The 23,339-nt window shown below is 33.0% G+C and overlaps 3 protein-coding genes across 4 annotated transcripts in view; 2 read left to right on the top strand and 1 right to left on the bottom strand.

The window, feature by feature from the left end:
• The window catches only part of Asap (ArfGAP domain of ASAP), a 143,726-nt gene extending 129,530 nt beyond the window's left edge, over window positions 1-14,196 (bottom strand). Inside the window, exon 1 of one of the 2 annotated variants that reach the window (XM_088237901.1) lies at window positions 13,814-14,196. In XM_088237901.1, coding sequence (XP_088094027.1) covers window positions 13,814-13,939 — 126 coding nt within the window. In that variant the 5' untranslated portion in view covers window positions 13,940-14,196. The remainder of the gene's footprint in view (window positions 1-13,813) is intronic. The other variant, XM_088237902.1, reaches the window with a different exon arrangement.
• A 625-nt stretch (window positions 14,197-14,821) lies between these two features.
• On the top strand, window positions 14,822-15,920 carry Muted (biogenesis of lysosome-related organelles complex 1 subunit 5). Its single transcript, XM_088237913.1, has 4 exons — window positions 14,822-14,876; window positions 14,967-15,049; window positions 15,122-15,313; window positions 15,422-15,920. The coding sequence occupies exons 1-4, from the start codon at window positions 14,858-14,860 to the stop codon at window positions 15,590-15,592; spliced, it is 465 nt and encodes a 154-aa protein (XP_088094039.1). The 5' UTR covers window positions 14,822-14,857; the 3' UTR covers window positions 15,593-15,920.
• On the top strand, window positions 15,613-17,048 carry LOC148273937 (vacuolar ATPase assembly protein VMA12). Its single transcript, XM_088237910.1, has 2 exons — window positions 15,613-16,198; window positions 16,586-17,048. The coding sequence occupies exons 1-2, from the start codon at window positions 15,613-15,615 to the stop codon at window positions 16,855-16,857; spliced, it is 858 nt and encodes a 285-aa protein (XP_088094036.1). The 3' UTR covers window positions 16,858-17,048.
• The last annotated feature ends 6,291 nt before the right edge of the window (window positions 17,049-23,339 follow it).

Here is a 23,339-nt window from a genome sequence, read left to right as displayed (position 1 = left end):
TTCTAACTTTAAATTTACGTGAAGTTTTTCCAATATAGAAATTTGGGCAATTTAAACAATTTAATTTATAAATTCCCGAATGCTTTAATTTATCATCCTTATCTTTACAATTTGTTAATATTTTACCTATGTTATTATTAGTATAAAAAGCTGGCCTAATATTGTTAGGTAAAATTTGTGCTATATTATTAGAAAATGAATTGATGTACAAAATTCTACGCCAGTTCTCATTTTTATTGGAAATATTTTGGGAACTGTAAAAGTATTTTTTCCTATAGTTTAATTTATGTATTGTTTTGCCTTGTAAAATGTAAATATAGTAAAATTATCAAAACAAAAAACAAAAAAAGGGGAGTAACTCAAAATAGTAATGCCTAGATCTAGAAAATTTGGTGCTTAAAATTTGATAAGATAGAAATTTGGTGACAATCTGGTTGCAACTGCAGAGTAACAGATCAGACGTAGATATACTTGACGCATAACGTATTTTCTGCTTTATACAAAAGTATTTTAGGGATACCAAGATTTTAGGTATGTTTTTCTTGTTGCTCTACTGTAAAGGCATTGTGTTAACATTACATTCTGTGGTAAAAAATAATGTAGAGGTCACGAGGAAAAGAGATTTATTGTGGGGCGGATCCAATAGAATCTTAAACAGACGCGAGATAAATCAATGACACTATTTACAATATATTTGCCTAACAATATTAAATAGGCACGACAGGCATGTAACTGGGTGAGTATAACTGATTTTTGTTTTTAAATGGAAGTTGCTTAATTTTTGCCTCGCTTATTATGTTCAGTGCATATATATTAACTGCAAAAGGTATATTCCTTCTAATTATTCAAACTACAGTGTGAGGATCTGGTGGGATAATCGGATGAGGCCTTCTTGAAGAATTTATCCACATTTGCTTCAGAAGAGGAAACCGCAGGAAATTCGGGAGAAGCCGGACCAACGACAGACCTTCCGTCCCACTTTGAGAGTGTTCGGCATTTTGTGTCCTATTTTTATTTGTTAGAATATAACTAACTAACAACGTGAGTATTTGTGTGACATGGTGTTAAAGATGGGAAAACTTCGCGTGTATTATTATAAAACAACCGTAGATGTAAGATTAATTAATAAACAATCTCACAGGGAAAAGATTTTTTGAATAAAAAAATGTTTGCAGAAGACTTTTTTCACAGGAAACCAAAAAAACCTGAACAACATACCTATCTTTGTACTATGTACCTATTGGTAATACAAAAACAGGTTTATGATAGGTGCAGTTATTTCTGACTCACTGAGATAAACCTGTTAACAAAAGTATTCTACAATTTGAAGATTCAAATAAGGCGCTCGTAACAAAAAAATGTTATCATCTTGATTCTCCGATATCAGTGCTTCATTGATCGGGTAACAAGTTCTGTGCAGTGCATATTTTAGATTTTCGTAGTAGCTGTAGTATATTTATGAAAGAAATTAAGGATATTCTACATTTCAATTTACTTATGTGTCTGGGCAGATAGCCGCTACTTGAAAATAGTCGTTTTATGATAAATGCGTTTATAGTTTTTTTTTGTTTTTTGCTGTTTTTTCGTAATGTAAACAAGTTTTCTAATACAAAGGAGGTTTCAAAGGTAAAAATGAGTACGTAGATATGATTTAATCACGTTACTGACATAAATGTTTAGTAAGTTTCATATTATTAAAGAAAATGTGTTTGGCCGCTACATAATTGGTATATTAGGGATAGAGATAATTAATAAATGTATTATGTAGATTTTCGGATATATTTAATTTAGGTATATTAAGTTTAATTATTAATTAATCACATTGTTATTAAATTTAAGTTTCTCAGTAAATTTACCATCTGCACAAATAAATTAATTTAAACTTGTTGCAACAGAGAAACATTTTTAAAGAGGGAATATGGGAGTCTTGGCATTTACAGGGCTTATGACTTGTCATTGGCTGGTTTAAGGGTCACATTCACAATTTTATGTTTGAATATCCGCATCTCCTCAACTCTTCCATCTGTAGACTTTTGTGAAGTAAAAGAGCTGAAACCTTTATCATGTGGGTGAGATTCATCCAGCTGAACCAATTCACCTAAGTACTAGGCAACGCCTGAAAACGATTTTCCAATTTTTTATACTTCTTCTTTTACCAGCTAGTTAATTCATCAATGTTTTAAGTATGTCCAAATGTTTGCAGACTGGCTGGATTTTCTCCCTAAGAGTTGTTCATATTTGAATTTGTTGCAACAGATTCCTTTCTCAAAAATGTTTTCCCTGTTTGTTGCAACAAATTTCAATACGAACAACTCCTTATGGAGAAAATCTAGCCAGTCTACAAGCATTTGGACATACTAAAAACATTGTTGAAATAAATCAATATTTGCATGAGCTAGGTACACGGTAAATGTATCAACTTTTTGCCTAGTGAACAGTAAAGGAAAGAGATAAAGCAAACTATGTTATGGAATATGATAGAGGCCACTGATAGGAATGCATTGAGCCCCGTTACGCTAAACGGCCGCAACTTAAATTGCAGCTATTTGCCTTTGCATATTAGAATAGAGGGACACCGAGGAATGGGACGACGCACATAGGAGTATTTCCAGGCGAAAAGCGGGCGAAAGTAAAAAATATTAAAATCGTTAATTAAAAAAATCACCATTTGATCATGAAGTCAACTAAAATCATGGCATGGAATCGTCCCCTACAACCCTCTCTCTTACCATATTTGCATGCCACGTTAGTTGTAACCCGAGCGTTGTGGCGATCGTACACGCCGTCAGTTTTTATTTTTTATTCAGAGCGTTACGTTACATATTGTCTTTCGTTTAGTTTTTGTTGTTTCACTATTTTTCCTAATGGAAAAAGAGGTTAAAGGTGCATATTTTTTAAAATGTATTTTTAAGTTTTTTTATAGTTTTTGTCCAACAGACCAAAACAAAAATCTACAGAAATAGAGCTTAAAAGTTTTTTTTTTACAAAATAGGAATAAATAATGACCACAGCTGAATATATAAAATTAATGTTTTTTCTTGATAATACTCCATAGTTAAGATTTTGATAAAATTATAAATAAAGTTATCAATAAAACTTCCTGGTTTAGTTAGTTAGTTAGTTAGTACCACAACTGAAGACAAAATTGGTAAAAAAACCTTTTTTTTTAATTTTCATTTTATAAATAAAGGCTTTCTCAGAACATCTGTACATTTAACTAAATTTCGTTAAAAATGATATGTTGGAGAAAAACGAACTAAAGCGACTAGATGTCCTGTCTTCGTAACACACGGGAGTGGACTGGCATTAGAAGCGTCCGGGAATCGTTCCGGACAGCGGTAGAGGCCTACTCTATGGTGATCACCACCGTCGGGGGACCCTGATAAGGTACTAGAAGAAGATGTGATCAATATGTATGTATGTACAAATATATTTAGGGCAGCGAATTAAGATGGCAAGAATAGGAGTATTTTCTGAAAGTTTCCGCTCTTGTTCGGCTAAAGTGTTTGTAAAGTGCTTTCTCTCAAACTGGGGAGTTAACAAATTAGTTAGAAATAACTACACACGCGGATCGCGTCACGAAGGTTTTCGTCTTACTATGGCAAGTAGTATACTACCTTCTAAGATAACCGAACGAAAAAATTGGGAGTTCAGAAAATACTCGTCATCTGAATCAGAGAAAAGGATTAGTGAGAAAAAATAATATCCCGTAGTTGTCGCGATGGGATAACGTATGTATATGCGTATATATATATGCGTAGACAACGAAATAAATCATAAAAAACGAACTTCTGACTCATGTTAAATGGATAATGGATACAACATACGAAATACGAATATAGGATGCAGAAACGTTCTTGGCTCGAAGAAACTCTGTCTACTCGTGACAAACTTTACTAAAAATACCTAGTTCTAGATACTAGAATAATATAGTATTGAACAAAGCAGAATTTCGAAGAAAAAACTGTTAAAACTTCGAATGTACGAAGTACGATAAGAAGATAAAGAAACCGAAAAGTCTCTAGATTTACTTGGTGGGTATTAAAAATTATACTATGTTTTTAAATATAATGAATAAACGCTGTTACGCATAACTGAGAAACGCTTAGAAGATGGATATTTTTTAAAAGCTCCGATTGTATAATTTTAATATTGCGAGTGCATGTGAAGAGGCAGGCAGGAAAAAACATGAAATGACCAAATCCAACAAATACCTGAAGCCTTAGTCTTGACACATTATTACCTTCATAATATAACTGATGATTGAGAAACGCTGCCTTTGGTTTTTCAATGCAGTGCCCTTTGCACCGACAGGTGCGAATAGGGGGTGATCAGTATTTCCTATTTTCTATAACATAACATATTGTTATGTTAAAGAAAATAGGCTGGCCCTTTTAGTCTCCATATCTCCCTATCCTTAGCCAACCGCATCCAACCACTTTCTGCAATTCGTCTCATGTCATCAGACCACCTTGTCTGAGGCCTGCCAACGATTCTTCTACCCGTTCTGGGTCGCCATTCCAGGACTTTTTTGGTCTATCTAGAGCCTGTGGTTCTGGCTATTGACCAGCCCAGCTCCATTTCTGGTTGGCAGCCCTGTGGACCACATCGGTGACCTTTGTTCTCACTCTAATCCATGTACTAGTTTTTCTGTCTCTCAACGAAATATACAGCATTCTCCTTTCTATGGTTCAATGTGTCACTGATAATTTGTATAATTTTTTTTTCATGAACACAAAAGTTTAACAGCCATATGTCAGTACAGTGAGAACACAAGCATCAAACAGTTTCTTCCTTAAGTAATGTGAATACTTCAGAGATTTCAGGATATATGAAAGCTTACTAAAGGCAGCCTATGCTAGACTACGCCTTCTTTTTATCTCTACCCCTTGATTATCGTTCCCGAGCTTTTTTTCGTGTCCTAGGGGTATAACTATCAACCTTTTATATGATTTGTCCATTTACAAGGATGTTTCATGTTTGGTTTGCATCACTCGTTACTTTAGTTTTTGAAACATTCATTTTCAAGCCTATTTTCAGGGATGCTGTATTAACTTCGTTTATCATGTTTTTTTAAAGTTCTTTCTTATCTTTAGCAAATAGGACTATATCAGAGAATCTGAGATTGCTTATGAGTTCGCCGTTGATGTTAATACCCTTGTCGTTCCAGTCAAGAGTTTTGAAGACATCTTCCAGAGCTAGTGTAAATAATTTACGGGATATTGTGTCACCCTGTCTTACTCCTCTTCTTACGCGGAACTTTTCGGATATTCCAAGGAGCTGTACAATAGAGGTGGCATTATTGTATATGTTTTTTAGGAGTTGTGAGTATCTGAGATCCACTCTACAATTATTTAAACCTTTCATCACTGCCCATATCTCTACAGAATCAAATGCTTGGTCAAAATCAATAAATGCTGGTTGTAATGACATATTATAAGTATTCATTATATTTTTGAATGATATTTAAATTACATTTCCAAGAGCTACTACAACTCAAATCGGGATTTAAATAATAGTTTTTTCAATTAAAAAACATATATTCAGGACAACAAAGAAACAACGTAAGTTTTACATATTTATAACTAAATATTCACAACAATATATACCAAACAACTTTTCTAACACAAACAAAATAAATATATAAAAACACTTTCAAGAATTAAAGAAGTGGTAAATCTAAGACTAAGGGAGAGAAGGTCGTTGATATCAATTGATATGGTTAATATCGTTAATTCTATTGAGACAATATAAGTTATTATTTTATACCTAACATTATAAGTATTTATAAATTGGCAAATAATATAGAAGTAAACATAAAAATGTTTTTCTTATAAATAGTACAAATATCCGCATTGAACCAAATCAGTTTTTGCATCTACCGTAGACAACGTGATCGTGATTCAGTCTCTGAATACAAATACAAACGAACACCAAACACCAATATATGTACAACTCTGCGCCAAATGCCAAGACAACTACGTAAACAGAATTTGTAATCCGCGCTTTCAAATGCGAGACAAGCCGACCAGCGCCAGCGGATACTGATTACTGATCAGGTGTGATATGTCCAGCACTAGCGCTTCATTGGGGAATCCAAGCATTTTTTTTTTATTAAGGAAATCCATCCTAAGAAGGATGATTGGTAGATTCATTAATTTAAAACGAAGAAATGGAAAAAACAATACGTTTAGTTACAATATTTTGAGTTTGTCCAAATGTTTGTTGACAGAAGGCTTCAGCTCTTTAACTTCACAAAAATCAACAGATGGAAGAATTGAAGAAATGTGGATATTCAACTACTACTACTACCATCACGCCATTTCTCCGTAGGGGTAGGCAGAGAGAATGGACCGCCACACACGTCTATCCTGGCATATATTCCTAGCTTATTCCACATTCATACATGCCCTTCGGTTCTGTCTACTTTTGACATGACCAGACTTAAGATTTTGGTTTATCTGATCATGCCACGTCTTCCTTGGTCGTCCTCGTCTCACGTTATCGTTCATTTTCACCACATATACTTGTTTAACCATTCTTTCATCGTTCATTCGTTCTACGAGACCAAACCATCTCAGAGACCCTTTCTTAATCTTATCAATTATACCTGATTCAGATATACACTCTCACCTGATTTCATCATTTGTAACCCTGTCATACATTGATTTCCCATACATTCGTCTAAGAGATCGCATTACAACCGTGTTCACTCGGCTTTCATCCTTCCTCTGCCAGTTCTATGTTTCACTTCCATACATAAGTGTTGGGACCAAACATGGGCAAATGGTGAATGTTACACAGTGTGTAAAGTGGCCACTTAAACCAACCACAAGTCTGTAACAGGTCATAAGCTCTGTAAACGTCTAGACTTCCATAATCCCTTCTCTAAAATGTTCTCCATCTCTGTTGTAATTTGTTGGTCTTAATGACTCCATGGTCCAAGAAGTTTATAAATTTTAAAATTGTTTTCAGGCGTTGCCTAGTATGTGAAATAATTCGATCAAATACATCTCTTCACAACAATAAAGGTTTCAGCTCTTTAACTTCACAAAAATCAACAGATGGAAGATTTGAAGAAATATGGATGTTCAAACATGGGCAAAATTGTGAATGTTACACAGTGTGTAAAGCGGCCACTTAAACCAGTCAAAGACAGGTCATAATCCCTGTAAATGCCTAGACTTCCACATTTCCTTCTCAAAAATGTTTTCCCTCTGTTGCAAGAAATTTAGTTATAAATAACTCCATAAGGAGGAAATCCAACCTGCCTACAAACATTTAGACATACTCAAAGCATTGTTGATACCTGTACAGCGTTTGTTATCACTTAATATTGAAAATGATGTAAATTGCTATTCCATATTACCTTTTTAAACATTTTATGCGCCTCTGTAGTAAAATAAAACAGTTATACATTTAAACGATCCGGACGTCGACTGCTGACGTCCACTGCTGATAATTCTTCGGCAATTCTCGAGATCACGACCAAATTTTAAAGACGCGATGCTTGATTTGGAAGGCCGAAAAGAAGTGTGATGATGAAATAATGTCAGCTACCAGAAAGAAAGGAGGAAGCACACACGCTGTAACGTAAATGACTTATTCCTCAGCTTTTGACATCGTTTTTATGTGGAGTGTGTCAGGCTCGTGCGTTAATTTTAACTTGGGCTTGAACGAATAATCAATGGACAGTTGTTTAGATGAGTATGAATTGGAGGATATTTGCGCGGAGGCAACTCGTGAACACCAAACCTGTTCCGCCGTCCACCAGCCGACAGCGAAGCCGGCGCAGTCCGGCAGTGGGCAGAGGCTCGCTATCTGCCAGCAAATCCCGCAACAAGGTCAGAACAAAGAACGCCACAGTGACTTGGTAGCGAAGCCCGATCGTTCTTCGTGTCCTCGTCGACGACTGACGAAATACTTGCGCCTTTGTCGCGGAGTCGTGCAATTTGCGATTTTCAAACGGTGTTTCAAAGACAATATTATTTGCGTACAGATCTAGTTGCGACCCACTTAGCCAAGAATGGAGGCGAACAGTCTCACCGCAATACAACAGTAAAGTTAGTCTACTACTACATATATTACGATGCGTAAATTTAATACTAGGAAGTACTTAGACACCACACATACGTACAGAAAATCCATACTTAATTTTAACTTGGACTGACGCTTTCTGTCGGAGCTGACCCCAAAGTATGAGATTTGACTAAAAAGAATTATTACTTATACTAGGAAGAGTAAACACTTGTAAGAAGTAAGAATTAAGACAAAACTTTGTACAACTCATGTACCCCACTTCATGCGTATCAAATCCACACGGGTCGATAAATTAGGGCAGATGGATAATATATTCCTTTTTTGTTTTATTTATTTTATTAATGGCTACTCCCCGGCAAAAATCTTGCAAAAGGAAATCAAGAGGAGATTAGTCGTCCTTATGGTGTAGTAAAAAGTGCATTTGCCTGCCATTAAATAAATATTATAATACATAGTACTGTTTTTTTTATTTATTTATTTTATTAAAGAAGGTAAAAACATGAACAGAAAATATAAAAGGAAAAATAATGAAACCCACTAAACCGCGAAACCGGCTTGACAGCAGGTTTCTTATTTTTCCTTTACAAAGAGAAACGTTAGAGAAATTATATAAATTTAAAAAGTAATATAAACATTAATAAGAACTAAAAGCATACCTAATTTTCACACAAAATTTATTTATAAAAATTAAAATAGATTACATTAAATGATAATCAATATAAAGCTCTGTTACACATTAACCATTGAATTATTTTTTTCTTAAAATCTTTGTCAACATTTTCTTTTAAAATCATCTTAGGAATCTTGTTAAAAATTTTAGTAATTGTGTAAAGAAATGTTCTTTGGCTATACTTGTTTACAAACCTCGGTACTGCCAAGCTTTCACGTTGTGCTAGCCTTGTATTATGTGAATGTAAATGCCTCTTCTGGTAGTTACTATCAAATCGGTATCTAGTAACAAATTTGAGCCATAGAATAGCATTTACGGACAGGCACCCTTGCTTTTTAAAAAGTTCGGGTACCTCTTCTTTATCAAGTCTAGGTGATCTGTTAACTAATTTAAGAGCCGAGGTTTGTAAAGATTGAATTTTTTTAATGTTGGTTTTACAAGGCCCCAACTGGTAATACCGTACCTAATAATTGATTCTGCTAATGATTGATAAATAAGTCTAGATTATGCAAGAAAAGCGATTTGCGAATAAATGTTGATAAATCGAAAGAAATGGTGTTTGAAAGGGATGAAAGTTTAACTAAATGTGAGATCTATGTGAACGGAGATATTCTGAATCAGGTAGACCAATTTATGTATCTAGGAAGTATGTTTACTAGGGATGGAAAGACTGAGAAAGATATTGTAAGAAGGCTGAGTGCCGGGAACAGGGTGAACGGTGCACTGAAATCTACTTTGGCAAACAAATGTTTGTCGCAGGAGGCAAAACTAGCAGTTCATAATGGAGTTCCAGACCCTAATTTATGGGAGCGAAGTATGGAATTGGAAAAATAATGATGAAAGTAGGTTGAATGCTGTCGAAATGCGATCTCTCAGGCGAATTTGTGGTAAAAAGGTGTATGAAAGGTGCACTTATGCCGAGATCCACTATGTAATGCTAAGACAAGCATTATCGAAAAAATCCAGAACGGGGTGCTGCGTTGGTTTGGACATGTAGAGCGAACGGACAGCGAAAGAAAGGCTAAAAGGATATACGATGTGAATGTTGGTGGATGCAGAAAATGAGGAAGACCGAGAAAGATATGGCGTAAGATATGGCATGTCAAGAGTAGGAATAATCGGCGTGCGTACATGAGAAAATAAATTAATGTAGAGGAAGCGATGTCTGTATGCAAAGACAGAGTGATATTTATGCAAAGACAGGGACTATTCTGATTATATGACTAATACATAATAAATTGTAAGTCAGAATGTATTGATATAATGCACATATAGATTGTAAAATACTATCCGCGCAATAGTCGCCGAAGGACAGAAATGAATTTAGGAGAATAATAATGCGGGAGGTCCGAAGTACCTAATGCATTATTACTACGCATTCAATGCTGGGCTTGGGAAGAGCAGCAGACTGGACAGTGGACAGGACAGAAGGACCTATTGTAAGGGAGCGGAAACGAATTGAACGATGACGCATCGCAGATCACAGCACCACTCGAAAAATATGTTGGTATTTTATGTACTATACGATTAGAGAAATGAAAAAGTCTGATCTCTTTAGGGGTGGAACCACGGTGGAACAGTTGCACTAAATGTGTGTGTGAATTAGGGAACTGTGACTATGCAAGATTAAGTTCGGAAAGATGGCTGAGAATGATATCGCTAGCCCAAAACAACAGTGAGATAAATCCGAAATTTCTTATTTTGAGATACACATGCAGATATGTTAATAAATTAAATGAATGAATGTTTTCAAATAATAAAAAATGGAAGTTAGATAGTTAACATATGTGAAAAAGAAGTATTCATAATCTACTTTAAATAATTTAATTCAGTCAGACCCTTCGCACACCTCAAAGTCCGATTATTTCAAAACGTGTTCTTCACTGTTGCTTTGGGCTAGCGATTTGTCACTTTTTAAGCAAATTGAGTTTTATATGTATATCACCGGATTCGTCTCGATGAGATCTACAATCTGGCAAACTATGGTATGTCTTCGGGTATTTGAATTTTTACCCGGCTTTCTATTAATAAGCCTTAGTGTAATATTAAACAGTATTAATTTACTTAATTACTAAATGATTATTTATTATTCAATGTTTTGTTTTTTTTTACGTTTGCCTAATAAAAGTACCTGTTTTTTTATAGTCCAGTAAGTAAAATATATTTTGTTGTAAAATATAACATAATATAAAAAACATTTAAGTTTGTAAGTGAAAACTCTCGATGGAAGTTCATTGTAATTTATTATATAAATAAAAGACGAGTGATACTTTAATCCACAAATGTGTACTATCCATGTCGCGAAAGCGATGAAACCGGTCACTGGATATTCCAAATTTGTGGATTAAAGTATCACTCGTCTTTTATGTATATAATAAATAACATAATATAACACAAAATTATCTTATATTTGTTTATAATGTTCACGGTCTGGCAACATTATGCGGCCAGTTCACGCATGCGCACAGGTGGGATGTCAGGTAGAGGGGAGACTTGCACACAGTAGGTACAATTCATAAAAACTTGGTTCTACGCGTCTTCTGGTATAATTCTATGGTATTAGTTCTCGCTAGTAAACTGCAGGCTTATTCCGTTACAATTTCGTTTCGAAAAGTCGTTCGTTCGTCATATATCCATCTCACTCTAGCCCAATCAAAATCGTATTTCGCTCTCGTTATCTCTTATACGATACGAATGAATTTACGAAATAAATTAGAAGGTTAGAAAATATAGGCATATCGCTTTATAATATGTCAATTTTCCTATTTCCAAAGATGGCAAATTGAGATATATGTCACTTAACAACAAACATGACATGACAACAGACGTGACATATTATTATATATCTTTAGAAATGAATGTTGATTGAACTTAGCGGTATAAGAAGTATAAAAATTGATAAGTATTTTTAGGCGTTGCCTAGTCTGGTGAAATAATTCAGCCAGATGAATACCACCCACGCCAATAACCCATTTACTTCACACAAAAGTCAACAGATAGAACAGTTGAGGAAATGTGTATGTTCAAACATAGTAAAAATGATAAACTACTTAAACCAGCCAACAGCAAGTCTGTACTTCCATATTCCCATTTTAAAAATGTTTTTCCCTCTCTTTTCAACAAATTCCAATCTCGATACCTAACTCCCTCGGGAGTGAAATGCAGCCTTTTTTGCAAACATTTGGGCATAGTCAAAACATTGTTTATTTTATTTACCTTATAATTCAGGTTACCGAAATTTAGAAACTATTTAAAATAAGTTATTCGGTTTTTAAATTGATTTATTCGTTCAAAATTACACTCGTTTAAATATTAATGAACTTAAGGCTTTTTAAGATGTGCCCGTGTTAAGCCATAATAATTAACAATAAAAAATACACAGTAAAATTAATTAAATTTAATTATAATGACATGTGATGTAATATAAAAACAATTCAGAAAAACAAGGTATACTTAAATAATAAAATTCCAAAAGAGAAAATAATCATCAGATATAAATATTAAAATATAAATTATACAAATTTAGATTCATACATAATCAACAACAACAACAACAACAACAACAAACCATCACGCCGTTTCCCCGTAGGGATAGGCAGAGAGGATAGAACGCCATAACACTCTATCTTGGCATACAGACCTCGCTTCGTCTACATTCATACATCTTCTTATGCACGCACGCCGATTATTCCTACTTTTGACATGTCCATCTTCAAGTATTTGATGGACTTGATCGTGCCATGTCTTTCTCGGTCTTCCTCGTTTTCTGCATCCATCAACATTTGCATCGTAGATCCTTTTAGTCGTTCTTTCGCTGTCCATTCGCTCTACATGTCCAAACCAACGCAGCACCCCTTTCTTAATTCTGTCAATAATGCATGTCTCAGCCTTACACACTTCACGGATCTCGACATTTGTGCACCTATCATACATCGTTTTACCACACATTCGCCTGAGGGATCCCATTTCGACAGCATTCAACCTACTTTCATCATTATTTTTCCAATTCCATACTTCGCTCCCAATATACAAAATAATAGTATCATTGACATCAATAGAAAAAAATACAAAATAATTGAACGTAGTTATGCAGAAAGCAGCCACCCATAGAAAAGTGAAACTGAGATAATAGCATTTTTATGAAAATACTCAATTACCAAATTTACAGAACAGTTATGTTTTTGATTTTGACAAATGATAAACAATGAACACATTGTTTTTTTTAAATATTACAATCAAGAATCGTATTATGTATTTGACTAGTTTTAATGATTTTCAAAGTATTGTAGGTTTTCGAGTGCCGCATGCCGTGGGTGTTTTCTGAAAATTGAGAAATGCCGTTTTTGTGATCGAAACTATTTTCAGAAGGTGATTATCACAGTTTTTTGCATGAAAGCGGTCTTCTGGCTGTTAAAACAGCCAAGCAAAACATAAAATTGACCTTACTGCACCCGATAACACCAATATCTCATTATTTCAAAATTGTGGACTGGCTGCTTTCTGCATAACTACGTTCAATTGAGATATGGTTTCTAGAAACTCACTCTATACTTTAGTAAGAAATAGGAGTACCTAATAAATAATATTCCAAATAACAGTGAGTACGAAATTAAATAATACAAAAATATATAATGAAAAAACATAAAAATATCAAGATATATAAAAAGCAAATAAAAGTATGGGGGAAAGCAGATTATAATTTTATAACATTTGAAAAATTTATTTATCATATCTAGGCATAATGGTGAATTTTGCACGGTATTGTAAACCAGCCTTTGACAGGTCGTGAGCCCTGTAAATGTCTCGTCTTCCATGTTTACTAATAATTTATTCAGTAAAACGATTGCTCTGAGTATTATATTAAGCTGTTGCAAATTAAATTTTGTGCAAAATAGGTATAAAAATATGCATTATAATATCACCATTTAGTATTCACATTCGCAATATCCATTAAGGTTTATAAAGAAACATTGTTTACAGAAGCGGTTTAATCGAGTCCGCAGCATCGTCGCAGGTTCGGCCACCTTTGTTTGCTAGTATTATTATTGTTTACGGCTTATGCGAAGTTTTAAACTCCCCTTTTTATGAAAATGGTTTACGCACCTCTTCCAAGGAATGGATGGTTTGACGACATTGTGGCATACGGGATACAAAAGTAGAGGTTGTCGGAGAGTTATAATCCTCTCTCGTCTCCTCTATAAATTCGTTTACACCTATAAGGCCCGGCATGTTGCTCACAGAACACTGACACTTCACCACAGAATAAACGTTGACACTTCTACATTGACATTTTTAAGTTTCACAAAATACAAATTACCACTTGTCTGATATGGATGACACTAAAACAAAAATGCTGCATTATTTCATCACGATTACTTTATTTTTAGCATCGTGCACTGTTGATTACGAATTATAGCCGATCTTTTGGATAATAAAGAACGCGGCAGAACACGCACTAACACGCCCGTCGACTATCTCAAACTGCCAAAAAGGGGCGAAAGCGATAAACGCTTTACATCGGGTGTGTGCCAATGCACCGCCATCTATTGTGCAAAGAAAGAACTAATATTTTTCACGAGTGCCATCTGTTGAAATACTGCAAAAGGAAGATTTATTTTTCTCGAAAATAATACATTATTGGAGCAGAATACATTTTATTACGATATTCTTTGTTTTGATTATAGAATATCATAAAAAACTTCCTGAATCTATTAAAATTTACCTTCAAATGTTGGTTTTATGAAATAAAATAAATTAATAAAAATACAATTTATTTAGGTATTGATTGAACTGGGTTCAATCATAGAACCCAACACAGTCATCAAAATAAAACGATACACCCAAGGTTACAACAAATAACTGTGTGGATTATTAATTTTATCAAAAGCCACCAAAAGTATATTGATTATTTTATATTTGTATTATATTTTTGAAAAGTTTTTTTATTTTTTTATTGATCATGCGTAAGTACAGTATATTCAATAAATTACAAATTTACATTACCTCGCTGTGTTCACAGATCACAAAACAATAATGTGATGTGTTTGAGAACTATTTAATTAATTTTTTTTTACTACTAATAATAAGTTAATGGCAGCACCAGAAATAATATGTGGTCTTTGGGCAAAAGGCAACACCATAGTTAAAATGTCAGATGTGCAGAAAGGTACGAAGTCATATGACTGATAAATATAATATTGAAATTTAGAATATGAGTATTTCTTAGATTTTTTTTATTAAATTGATTTAATTACAGATTGTTCTAAGATTTGGATGAGATTATTCGACCACCGTCCTTTTTTGAACGGAGAAATCAAGTATATGCTGAGAGAATTTGAAGTAAGTTTTACAAATTGGTAAATAAAAGACATTAATGAATATCTAAACAGTACATTTCTATTTTTTTTACAGGAAAAGAGATCCGACAGGGAAATAGAAAATTTGTTTTATGTTATCGAAAACGCAACTGAGGTTAAAGATCAAATAGAACGTCTGAAGCAGCTTTCATCAGCCAATGTACCCGTTTTGATCGATAAATTGGATGACGCCTTAATACAGTGTGACCTGATTCACAATATAGAAGTCGCAAAAGAAAACGAAAAAGTTAGTATGCTTTCCACAACATACACACATTCTAAGAATCAACTTCAAATAAATAATATTTAGTAATATTTTACAAATACTTAGATTATTGGTAATGATTTTTCACAGGAATCAACTCTCGAAAAAAATAGAACTGAAAGAAAAAAGGAATGGGCTCTTTTTATTGAAGACATCTCTCAAAAATTTGTTCGTATAGATAACGCTTTTGAGCAAAAAGAAGAGGAACTTAAGGATTTCTATGCTGACTTGGAACATAAACTAAATTTGACCACTAAATAAAAATAATATTGTAAATAAAAATGGATACAACAGGTTCTGTGACAGATCCAACAATACGAATTAAGCCAGCCTTAAAACTTAGAGAATTTATAAATGATTTAAAGGTCACAGAGGACATTCCACCATCCGTCAGGAGTTTCAAAGATACTGAAGTAAATACACAAAAAATAAATAATTGTATACTGAAGTCTACAGAACATAAGTCTTTTCTGAATTCAAAAGATATTGAGACACTAAAGTCACTTTTGCAAAATGGTGATGTAAAATCACTAGCACGGGAAGATACTATTGAAGAGCGTAGTAATATTAACGAAGAAAATAGTGAAAATGAAAACTACGCAAAATACTTATTGATTAGTGACGTGGAGTGGCTCTCTGGTTGTTTAGAGAGGTTGAGAAATGAAGGTGAGTTCATTTACTTGCATGAGCTTTTGGAGGGATCAGAAATTGTACTTCCTGAAAATGAAATTATAAAACGGAATCCAATACTCGAAGCGAGGTGTGTGAAGCTAAGGAGGGACCAATCCAATAGAGATTATCGCGCAATGACCAAAAATGTGGATAATGTAAGAGTCAGGTATCCCGAGGACACCATAGCCAACCAACGTAAGAATATTTTCACTATAATACTAATTGCATTTATCAATAAGGCGCGGAAGTCAAACAATAAGTTTTCAACTTCATTCTTTTTTTAGCGCTCTTTAAAATTTAAAAAAAAAATCCACTTATCCTACTTAGTGGTGCATAAAGCACTGCATTGGATTACTAATCATATGTAATCTTAATTCTTATATCAACATTAAATTAAATTAAATTTAGAACCTCGCTGGCACAAATTCAAAATACATACCTTAGTTGATAAAATTTATATGTATAACTTTGTATTTTGCCATACAAACATATTTTTCTTTACTTAAACAAACATTTTTTATTGTTTGTGTCTCAATTGCTTCATGGATGTTTTAGTTTGAATAATATTTTCTCATTTTTTAGTAAAGGGCATCAACCGACAACTGGTAGCCATTCTTCAATTTGTGATAACTGTCGGCGCTGGTTTTTTGTTCGGCTTCCTAGGAATAGAACTAATGATTGGCAATCTGGATTTCGGATTTCGTTTGCTTCTGGGAGTCATGTGCGCTCTTATCATCGCATTAGCTGAAATTTATTTCCTGGCTAAAAGGCTAAACGAAGAACTCACAATTAGTGAATCTGTTCAATTAGGAGGACCTTCTATTTACCCCGATGCAAAACAGCATCAAGATTAGTAATAAATAACTTCGTACTTTCCATGTCTTATTACTTATAACTTATAAAGCGTACGCTGTATAATTTATAAAATAGTATTATTGATGTAATTTATTTTCTAAAAGAATAATTCAATATTTGTGATCACATTATTTTATTCTTTTGTAAATATTTGTCTCTTTTTTAGGATGAAATATACATTTAACAGCTTTGTTTGTCTTTGATTGCCATTTTAATCCATGAAATTTTTTGCAAAACACACTTCGAATCAGGTGTCGCTCCCGTGCTAGTATCGTAGACTTCCAGAACAGAGGTCTGATATGTGAACCTCACTATCATAACTTGATTCCCGTTTTCTATCATTGAGTTACATATTTAAAACTATGTATACTAATAAAAACACTTTGTTTTTAACCACTTATATTTATTTAATTACTGACCAGTTTCGAGGCTACAGTGCTACACAAGCTTCATTATTAAGTTGCAATTAAGAAATCCTTGTGTATCTTCGGGACCGGTCAGCAATAAAATAAATTTTACTTCTAATTTTAATTACCTATATAATGAACAATCACAAAGTAATAAAGCTTAAAATATAAATATTTAATTTATAACTGGTTGAAAATGGCCAAATATCTTCCAGGGGTGGTATTCTGAATCTTCTATACCCCCTAGAGAGCGATTCATTAATGGATTTTTATTTATTGCATGCATCTACGTTTTGCTGCATGGCTGGCCACACTGATGATTAAACGTCAATTAAATATGAACACATGAAATCAAACATGATAATTTTCATTAAGAACATTATTGCGACCTTAAGCATTACTCAAAACACTTAATTAGGTTGAATTGACTAAACCGCATTAGTTTTTTTCCGTTTCTTAAACAGTTTAATACATCATTTGACATTTAACCATCAGTGTGGCCATTATATGAAGCAAAGTGTCGTGGTATTACAAACACAAAAATCCCCAATTTAACCACTCTCTAACGGGGTGGGTAGAGAAAATTTAGAATACCACTACAGAATGGACGTGAAAATATTTTTTTTGTCAAATGTATGAAAAATAAATAACAAAACTGCTTCGCACGGTTAATTCTCATGGACTTTTTTATCACGGCTTTTTTTATTTCTTGAAATCACATTGAATGCCCATATAACAAATGACACAAATTCACGTTGGTTTCTGAAATGTTTGTACACTTCATTATTTTAAAATACCATTATCCTAATAAAAAAAGAGGTCACGAGGGTGGAAATAAAAAAATGAAAATATTGGAATAATAGATATATATATTTTCTATTTAAAGACAATAACAGTTCGTAAAAAATGAGATTTCTGTATTTCATAATCTCTTATTTTAACCCTTTCCTTACTGCCCTAAAAAAGTCTGCACGTTCCGGTCCTGTGTAGTCAATACACATAATGAGTAATGAGGGATTTAAAATTTGAAAAATGGAACATTCACAGGCAATTGCTTCAATCGGGTATATTTCAAGTCAAAAGTGATAATATTTGAAATATAATTGCTAAAAACATGAAAAACCCATTTGCTAACGCTCACAGCGCAGGCAAACGGACCACCCTTGGCAGAGCTTCGAGAGCACCTGGCGTTCTGTGGCAGCGGTACAGGCTGGCTTGTGACACACGTGAAATTGTCTCTCTCGCTCGCGATTATACCTGTAGTATCGAGAGTGAGATGCAAAGAGTGCGTGAGACGATTGTACATTCTGTAGTCTTATTTTATACGCCGCAACTTGCGACACATTGGTAAGCTTTTGATTGTTAAGATAATTTATCTCCAATTTCTGATAAAATGCTTTTTCTGTACACAAAAAGTATTCATTATTTCATAAATGTACATCGAAAATCTTAGCCCAGTATTAATTATATTGAAAGAGACATAAAAGTTATTAGATGCAATATGTATTAGTTTCACATCACCGGGAAGGGAGAGTTAAAATAATGTGCACTTTAAGCTAGGGTTTCCTAGGACAGCGGTGCCCGTATTTTAACGGCCGTAGTGTACGGTGATGCGGAGTACAGCCGTCGTAACGGTGACTAGAGTGTGGTTTTCTAAGAAAACGGTGTTATCAACACCATTTAACACCGTTTTCCTAGGAAACCACTCTCTAGTCGACGTTACGACGGCTGTCCAGAGCATCACCGTTTACTACGGCCGTTAAGATGCGGGCACCGCTGTCCTAGGAAACCCTAGCTTTACACTCAAAGCCAAGATTAATAGAATAAGCACATCAAGATTATGCTAGATATTATTAACTAAAATTTATTTATCTATCCACATTAATACACATTGAAATAAAAATGTCCCACCAAAGCCATTACTTCTTTTAAATAAAAATATATGCAAAGAGAAATAAATGACATGTGTTTTTTTAAACCACGAATTACAACATTTTTACCTGTCCAGTAGCATTTGACTAAATTAATGTGCAGCTATGTTTTTAATACATAAATACATTTTTCAATATCTTTTCAGTTTTTTTCCGTAAAGCTTATAAAATGTCAGTTCAGATATATAGGCTGTTAGCCAGCAATATGTAAAAAGTTTGATTTAATTATTTTGCAAATTATTTCTATAAAATATATCATTTTGAAAAAAAATCACTCTGAATGTAGTATTTCAGCTATGTAAAAGAATAACTAATATAATGTACAAAGGCATAATTTAAAATAAATTAAATACAATTTTATAAAAAAACTTATAACTAGCAAATAATAAAATTCAAATACAGAGGTGGGTTTTTTAAAAAATAATATTGTGCAGCTTTGTTTTAAGAAATCAGGTCATGCCATTTTATTATACACAAGAAATTATTTTTTTATAAGTATGAATACATACATAATATATGTTTTTTTTAATAAATATTGTAGAATAATCTTAAGACATATGTAAACATAGCATTCTCAACTTGGCTAATTTATACAGCGCCAATTATGTACGTGAAAAACCATCTTGAGGGTACTCATCATACTACATTTACGAATTTATTCATATCAGAATAACATTTTTTAAAATTACATCATAATACTAAATATGAAGCATCCGTCAGCATACTAACAAAAATGGAAGGATAGTGGTTAGTTATTTTGACAAAGTATTATTTGTTCTTATCTATGTTTGAAAATTTTGTTTATGTAAGCTATTATAATATAATATATATACATAACATCTGAAAAGTAGCTAATAATCTCAATTAGTTTGTGAGTTTCCTGTTTAAAAGAAAACTGATATTTAAATAGATTTTTAAAAAATGTGCTGATTTATGTAGTTGGAGTAATGACCTAAATATTCAGCTGAATAAGGGTTAGATAAGTAAAAGCATTGATACACTAGTCTTACTATTGAGAAATGCATTCGGTTATCCTAAATATTTAACACCATCATTCCATGTCCCCTCCCTGTTGGCTGCCGGCTTCTGTACATCCTCCCAAGTCAGGTTCGTATCCCATAGTTCTGACATGAACTGAAACAGCCAGCAGTGGATATCCAGGACGTCGAGACCCTGATGCCTTGTAAAGTGTGGTTAAGGTTCTCGAGAGGCACCTGCGGTATATCGCCCAGCCGACCATATCGCCTGCACTTAATAACACTTGTCATCCGTAGAGGAGAATAGGTACTAACAGACGTAGAATAAATATTTAACAACTCGAAATAGTTAATAAATACAGTGTGCTTAGATTTATTATGTAAAACTTAAAAATAGAAATGCATGTTGATGGTTGAAAGGCAAAATGACTGATGTGCCACAAAATTAATTTTGCAGAGAACTCAATGAAAGATTGCTTTTAATAAAACTATTAGGACTAAGTAACATAAACATAAACCTAACGATAATTTGTAAAAATAAGTAAATTTTTCTGTGGTAAAAATCTGTCAATTTTATGAGCGTCATACAAGAGGGTTTTTCATGTAAATACCATAATTTACGTCCGATATCCATAGATGTCGGCTCATACGACGCAGCTTAAAATTTTGAGATAATCGGTATATAAATCACTCAATTTTGGCTATATTGCAATTGAATCGGCTTGTGGTCCCGTGGCTAGTGTCTCGGACTTACGGCTCAAAGGTCCGTGGTTCGAATCCCACTCTACCCCAACTTGATTCCCATTTTCTAATAGTGAGTTAATTACAACTCGTTGAAAATGGTTCTCAAAATTTAATAATTGGGTTAATCACAAGAACACAAACATTTCTTTTTTTCTATTAATTTTTTATTTTTTATTTTAAAATATTGATGTTATTACATATTTTATAAAATATATGTCTTGCAGCATTTCGTTTACTTTTTACTCTTCTTGTTGCTTGTCAATCCAGAATGTTCCGATTCCTAACCAAATATTAAAAGATCCATTTAAATCACAGATTTTATAGAAATAAATATGAATTTTAATTGAATTGTCCATATTTAACAACTTTATACGAGGTCAATAACAGTGCATGTTATAAAGTTTATATAACAATAATTGAAGTCTTTTATTCTAAATATGCGATATTGAAGTCATTAAAGATGTTATGCATCATAGTAACTACAAGATAAAAGCTTTTTAAATTTATTTTTATGTTAAAAGGTTAACATTTATATAGATACTACATATTCATATAATGCACATTGTTAATCATCAAATGCAACATTATTTTTCACAATTCAAAAATATTTATGAAGCATTAAACAGGCATAAATTTCAATACAATATTATTATATAATAATTCATATTTTTGAAACAGTACATAAATATTCTATTCGATACTTTGTAAACAAGTATTGTCAGACTGAAAAGAATAAAATTTCAGATAAAATTGGCCTCTTTTCACCCTGAGTATGCCATGCCACTCCTTAGATTTAACTACATATTGTAGATACACTGCATTGTTCCACCATTTGACAATACGCCACGTTGGGGAAAAAAGGTTCTATCTGACAAAATATGTTTTTTTTACATTAAATTTCTGTTATATTAATATTTAAATATTGGTTCTATCTGCATCGAAATTTCAAAGAAAAACTAAATCAATCCTTGAGTATACATAGAACCTTGTTTCTCCAACGCGAGGAATAGGTGAGTTTTCTGTTACAGTCACATTCTGTACATAACATATCACACAATACTGTTACATGAAAGTACACAATTCAATCGACAAACAGATTTATCAAGTTTTCATAACTATGTAAAAAAATATAAATTGTAGGTATATTTATGACTTAAAAATATTTTAATATAATGGTATTTTAACTTGCTAAGTTATATAATAAGCACTTAAATATCTATTTTGTTAGCAGCCACTGCACTATTAAATTATAATGTAATGGAAAAAACCTTTTACGAATTATGTAGAAATACAATGTAATAATTATTTATTTGACCAAACCATGTAAGTCCAGTGGTTAAATTAACATTATTAGGCCGTGAATAGTTATTCGAAATACAGTATTGTAGAAAGCACTATCCTCAAAAGAGGTTCTTAAATTTGGTATCTACGTATTTTAATACAAAGTAATGAGTAAGACCCAAACGGTTTGTAGTATTGCAGTTTTCGCCAGTGCCACGTCGTGGCTTACCATGACTCTTTATTTTATACTTATATAAAATAAAGACCAATTGCAACTATGTACGTAGAAATTATCTGCAACTTATTTCGATGACAAGAAAGTTTCATATAAAATAATATTTTTTTAGTATTCAGTCAACACTTCAACGAAGCAATGAGGAAGTTCAGGGCTATGGGAAATTGAATACAATAAATGTTTTCTTGCACGCGGTAAAAATTAGAGCATTTAATTGTACTGAACTTTCTCAAAAATGTATGAAAAAATTAATAAAAATGAAGTACATACTTTGAAACGTCCATGGTTTTAGTGAACGATAATCAATAAATTATAGCGTTGTTGTGTTGTGATAGAATTCCGGTTTTCAGGTAGCCATTTTGTTCAACTTTTAGTATATTTTGACAGGTACGGGGTTCTACTTTTAAATGATAGCACAATTCATCGAAGACATCTCTAACGTCATGGGCGAAGCAATTTAAAAATTTAAAAAATCATAGCTATGACAATACGATAAATACCGTGGCTAGTGTTGCAGACTCACGGATCAGAGATTCGAGGTTCGAACCCCACTCTACCCCAACTTGATTTCCATTTTCTAATAGTGAGTTATTTACCACTCGTTGAAAATGGCCAGCAAAATTGAAATATTTGGGTAAATTATAAGAACGCTAATAATTATTTCTATAAAAAAATTAATTTTTGGCTTAGTTTGAGTCTATTAACAAATAATTTTTAAAAACCACTGAAATTCCTCATTTCTATTAAATAGGAATTACCATGGTTAATTATGCAGGCAATATTCGAAGGGAATTTCTAAAATATTATATAATTAAAAATAATTGTACGTTCAGAGAAATGTATCCATAAAATCGTTGCCTACTTAATTGTTTTTATATCAATTGGTAATAGATTTTTTTTCAATCC

The sequence above is a fragment of the Micrasema longulum genome, unplaced genomic scaffold, assembly GCF_059751315.1.
Source record: "Micrasema longulum isolate JH-2025_06_02 unplaced genomic scaffold, ASM5975131v1 h1tg001802l, whole genome shotgun sequence".
Lineage (NCBI taxonomy): Eukaryota > Metazoa > Arthropoda > Insecta > Trichoptera > Brachycentridae > Micrasema > Micrasema longulum.
This window is presented reverse-complemented; position numbering and strand designations above follow the sequence as displayed.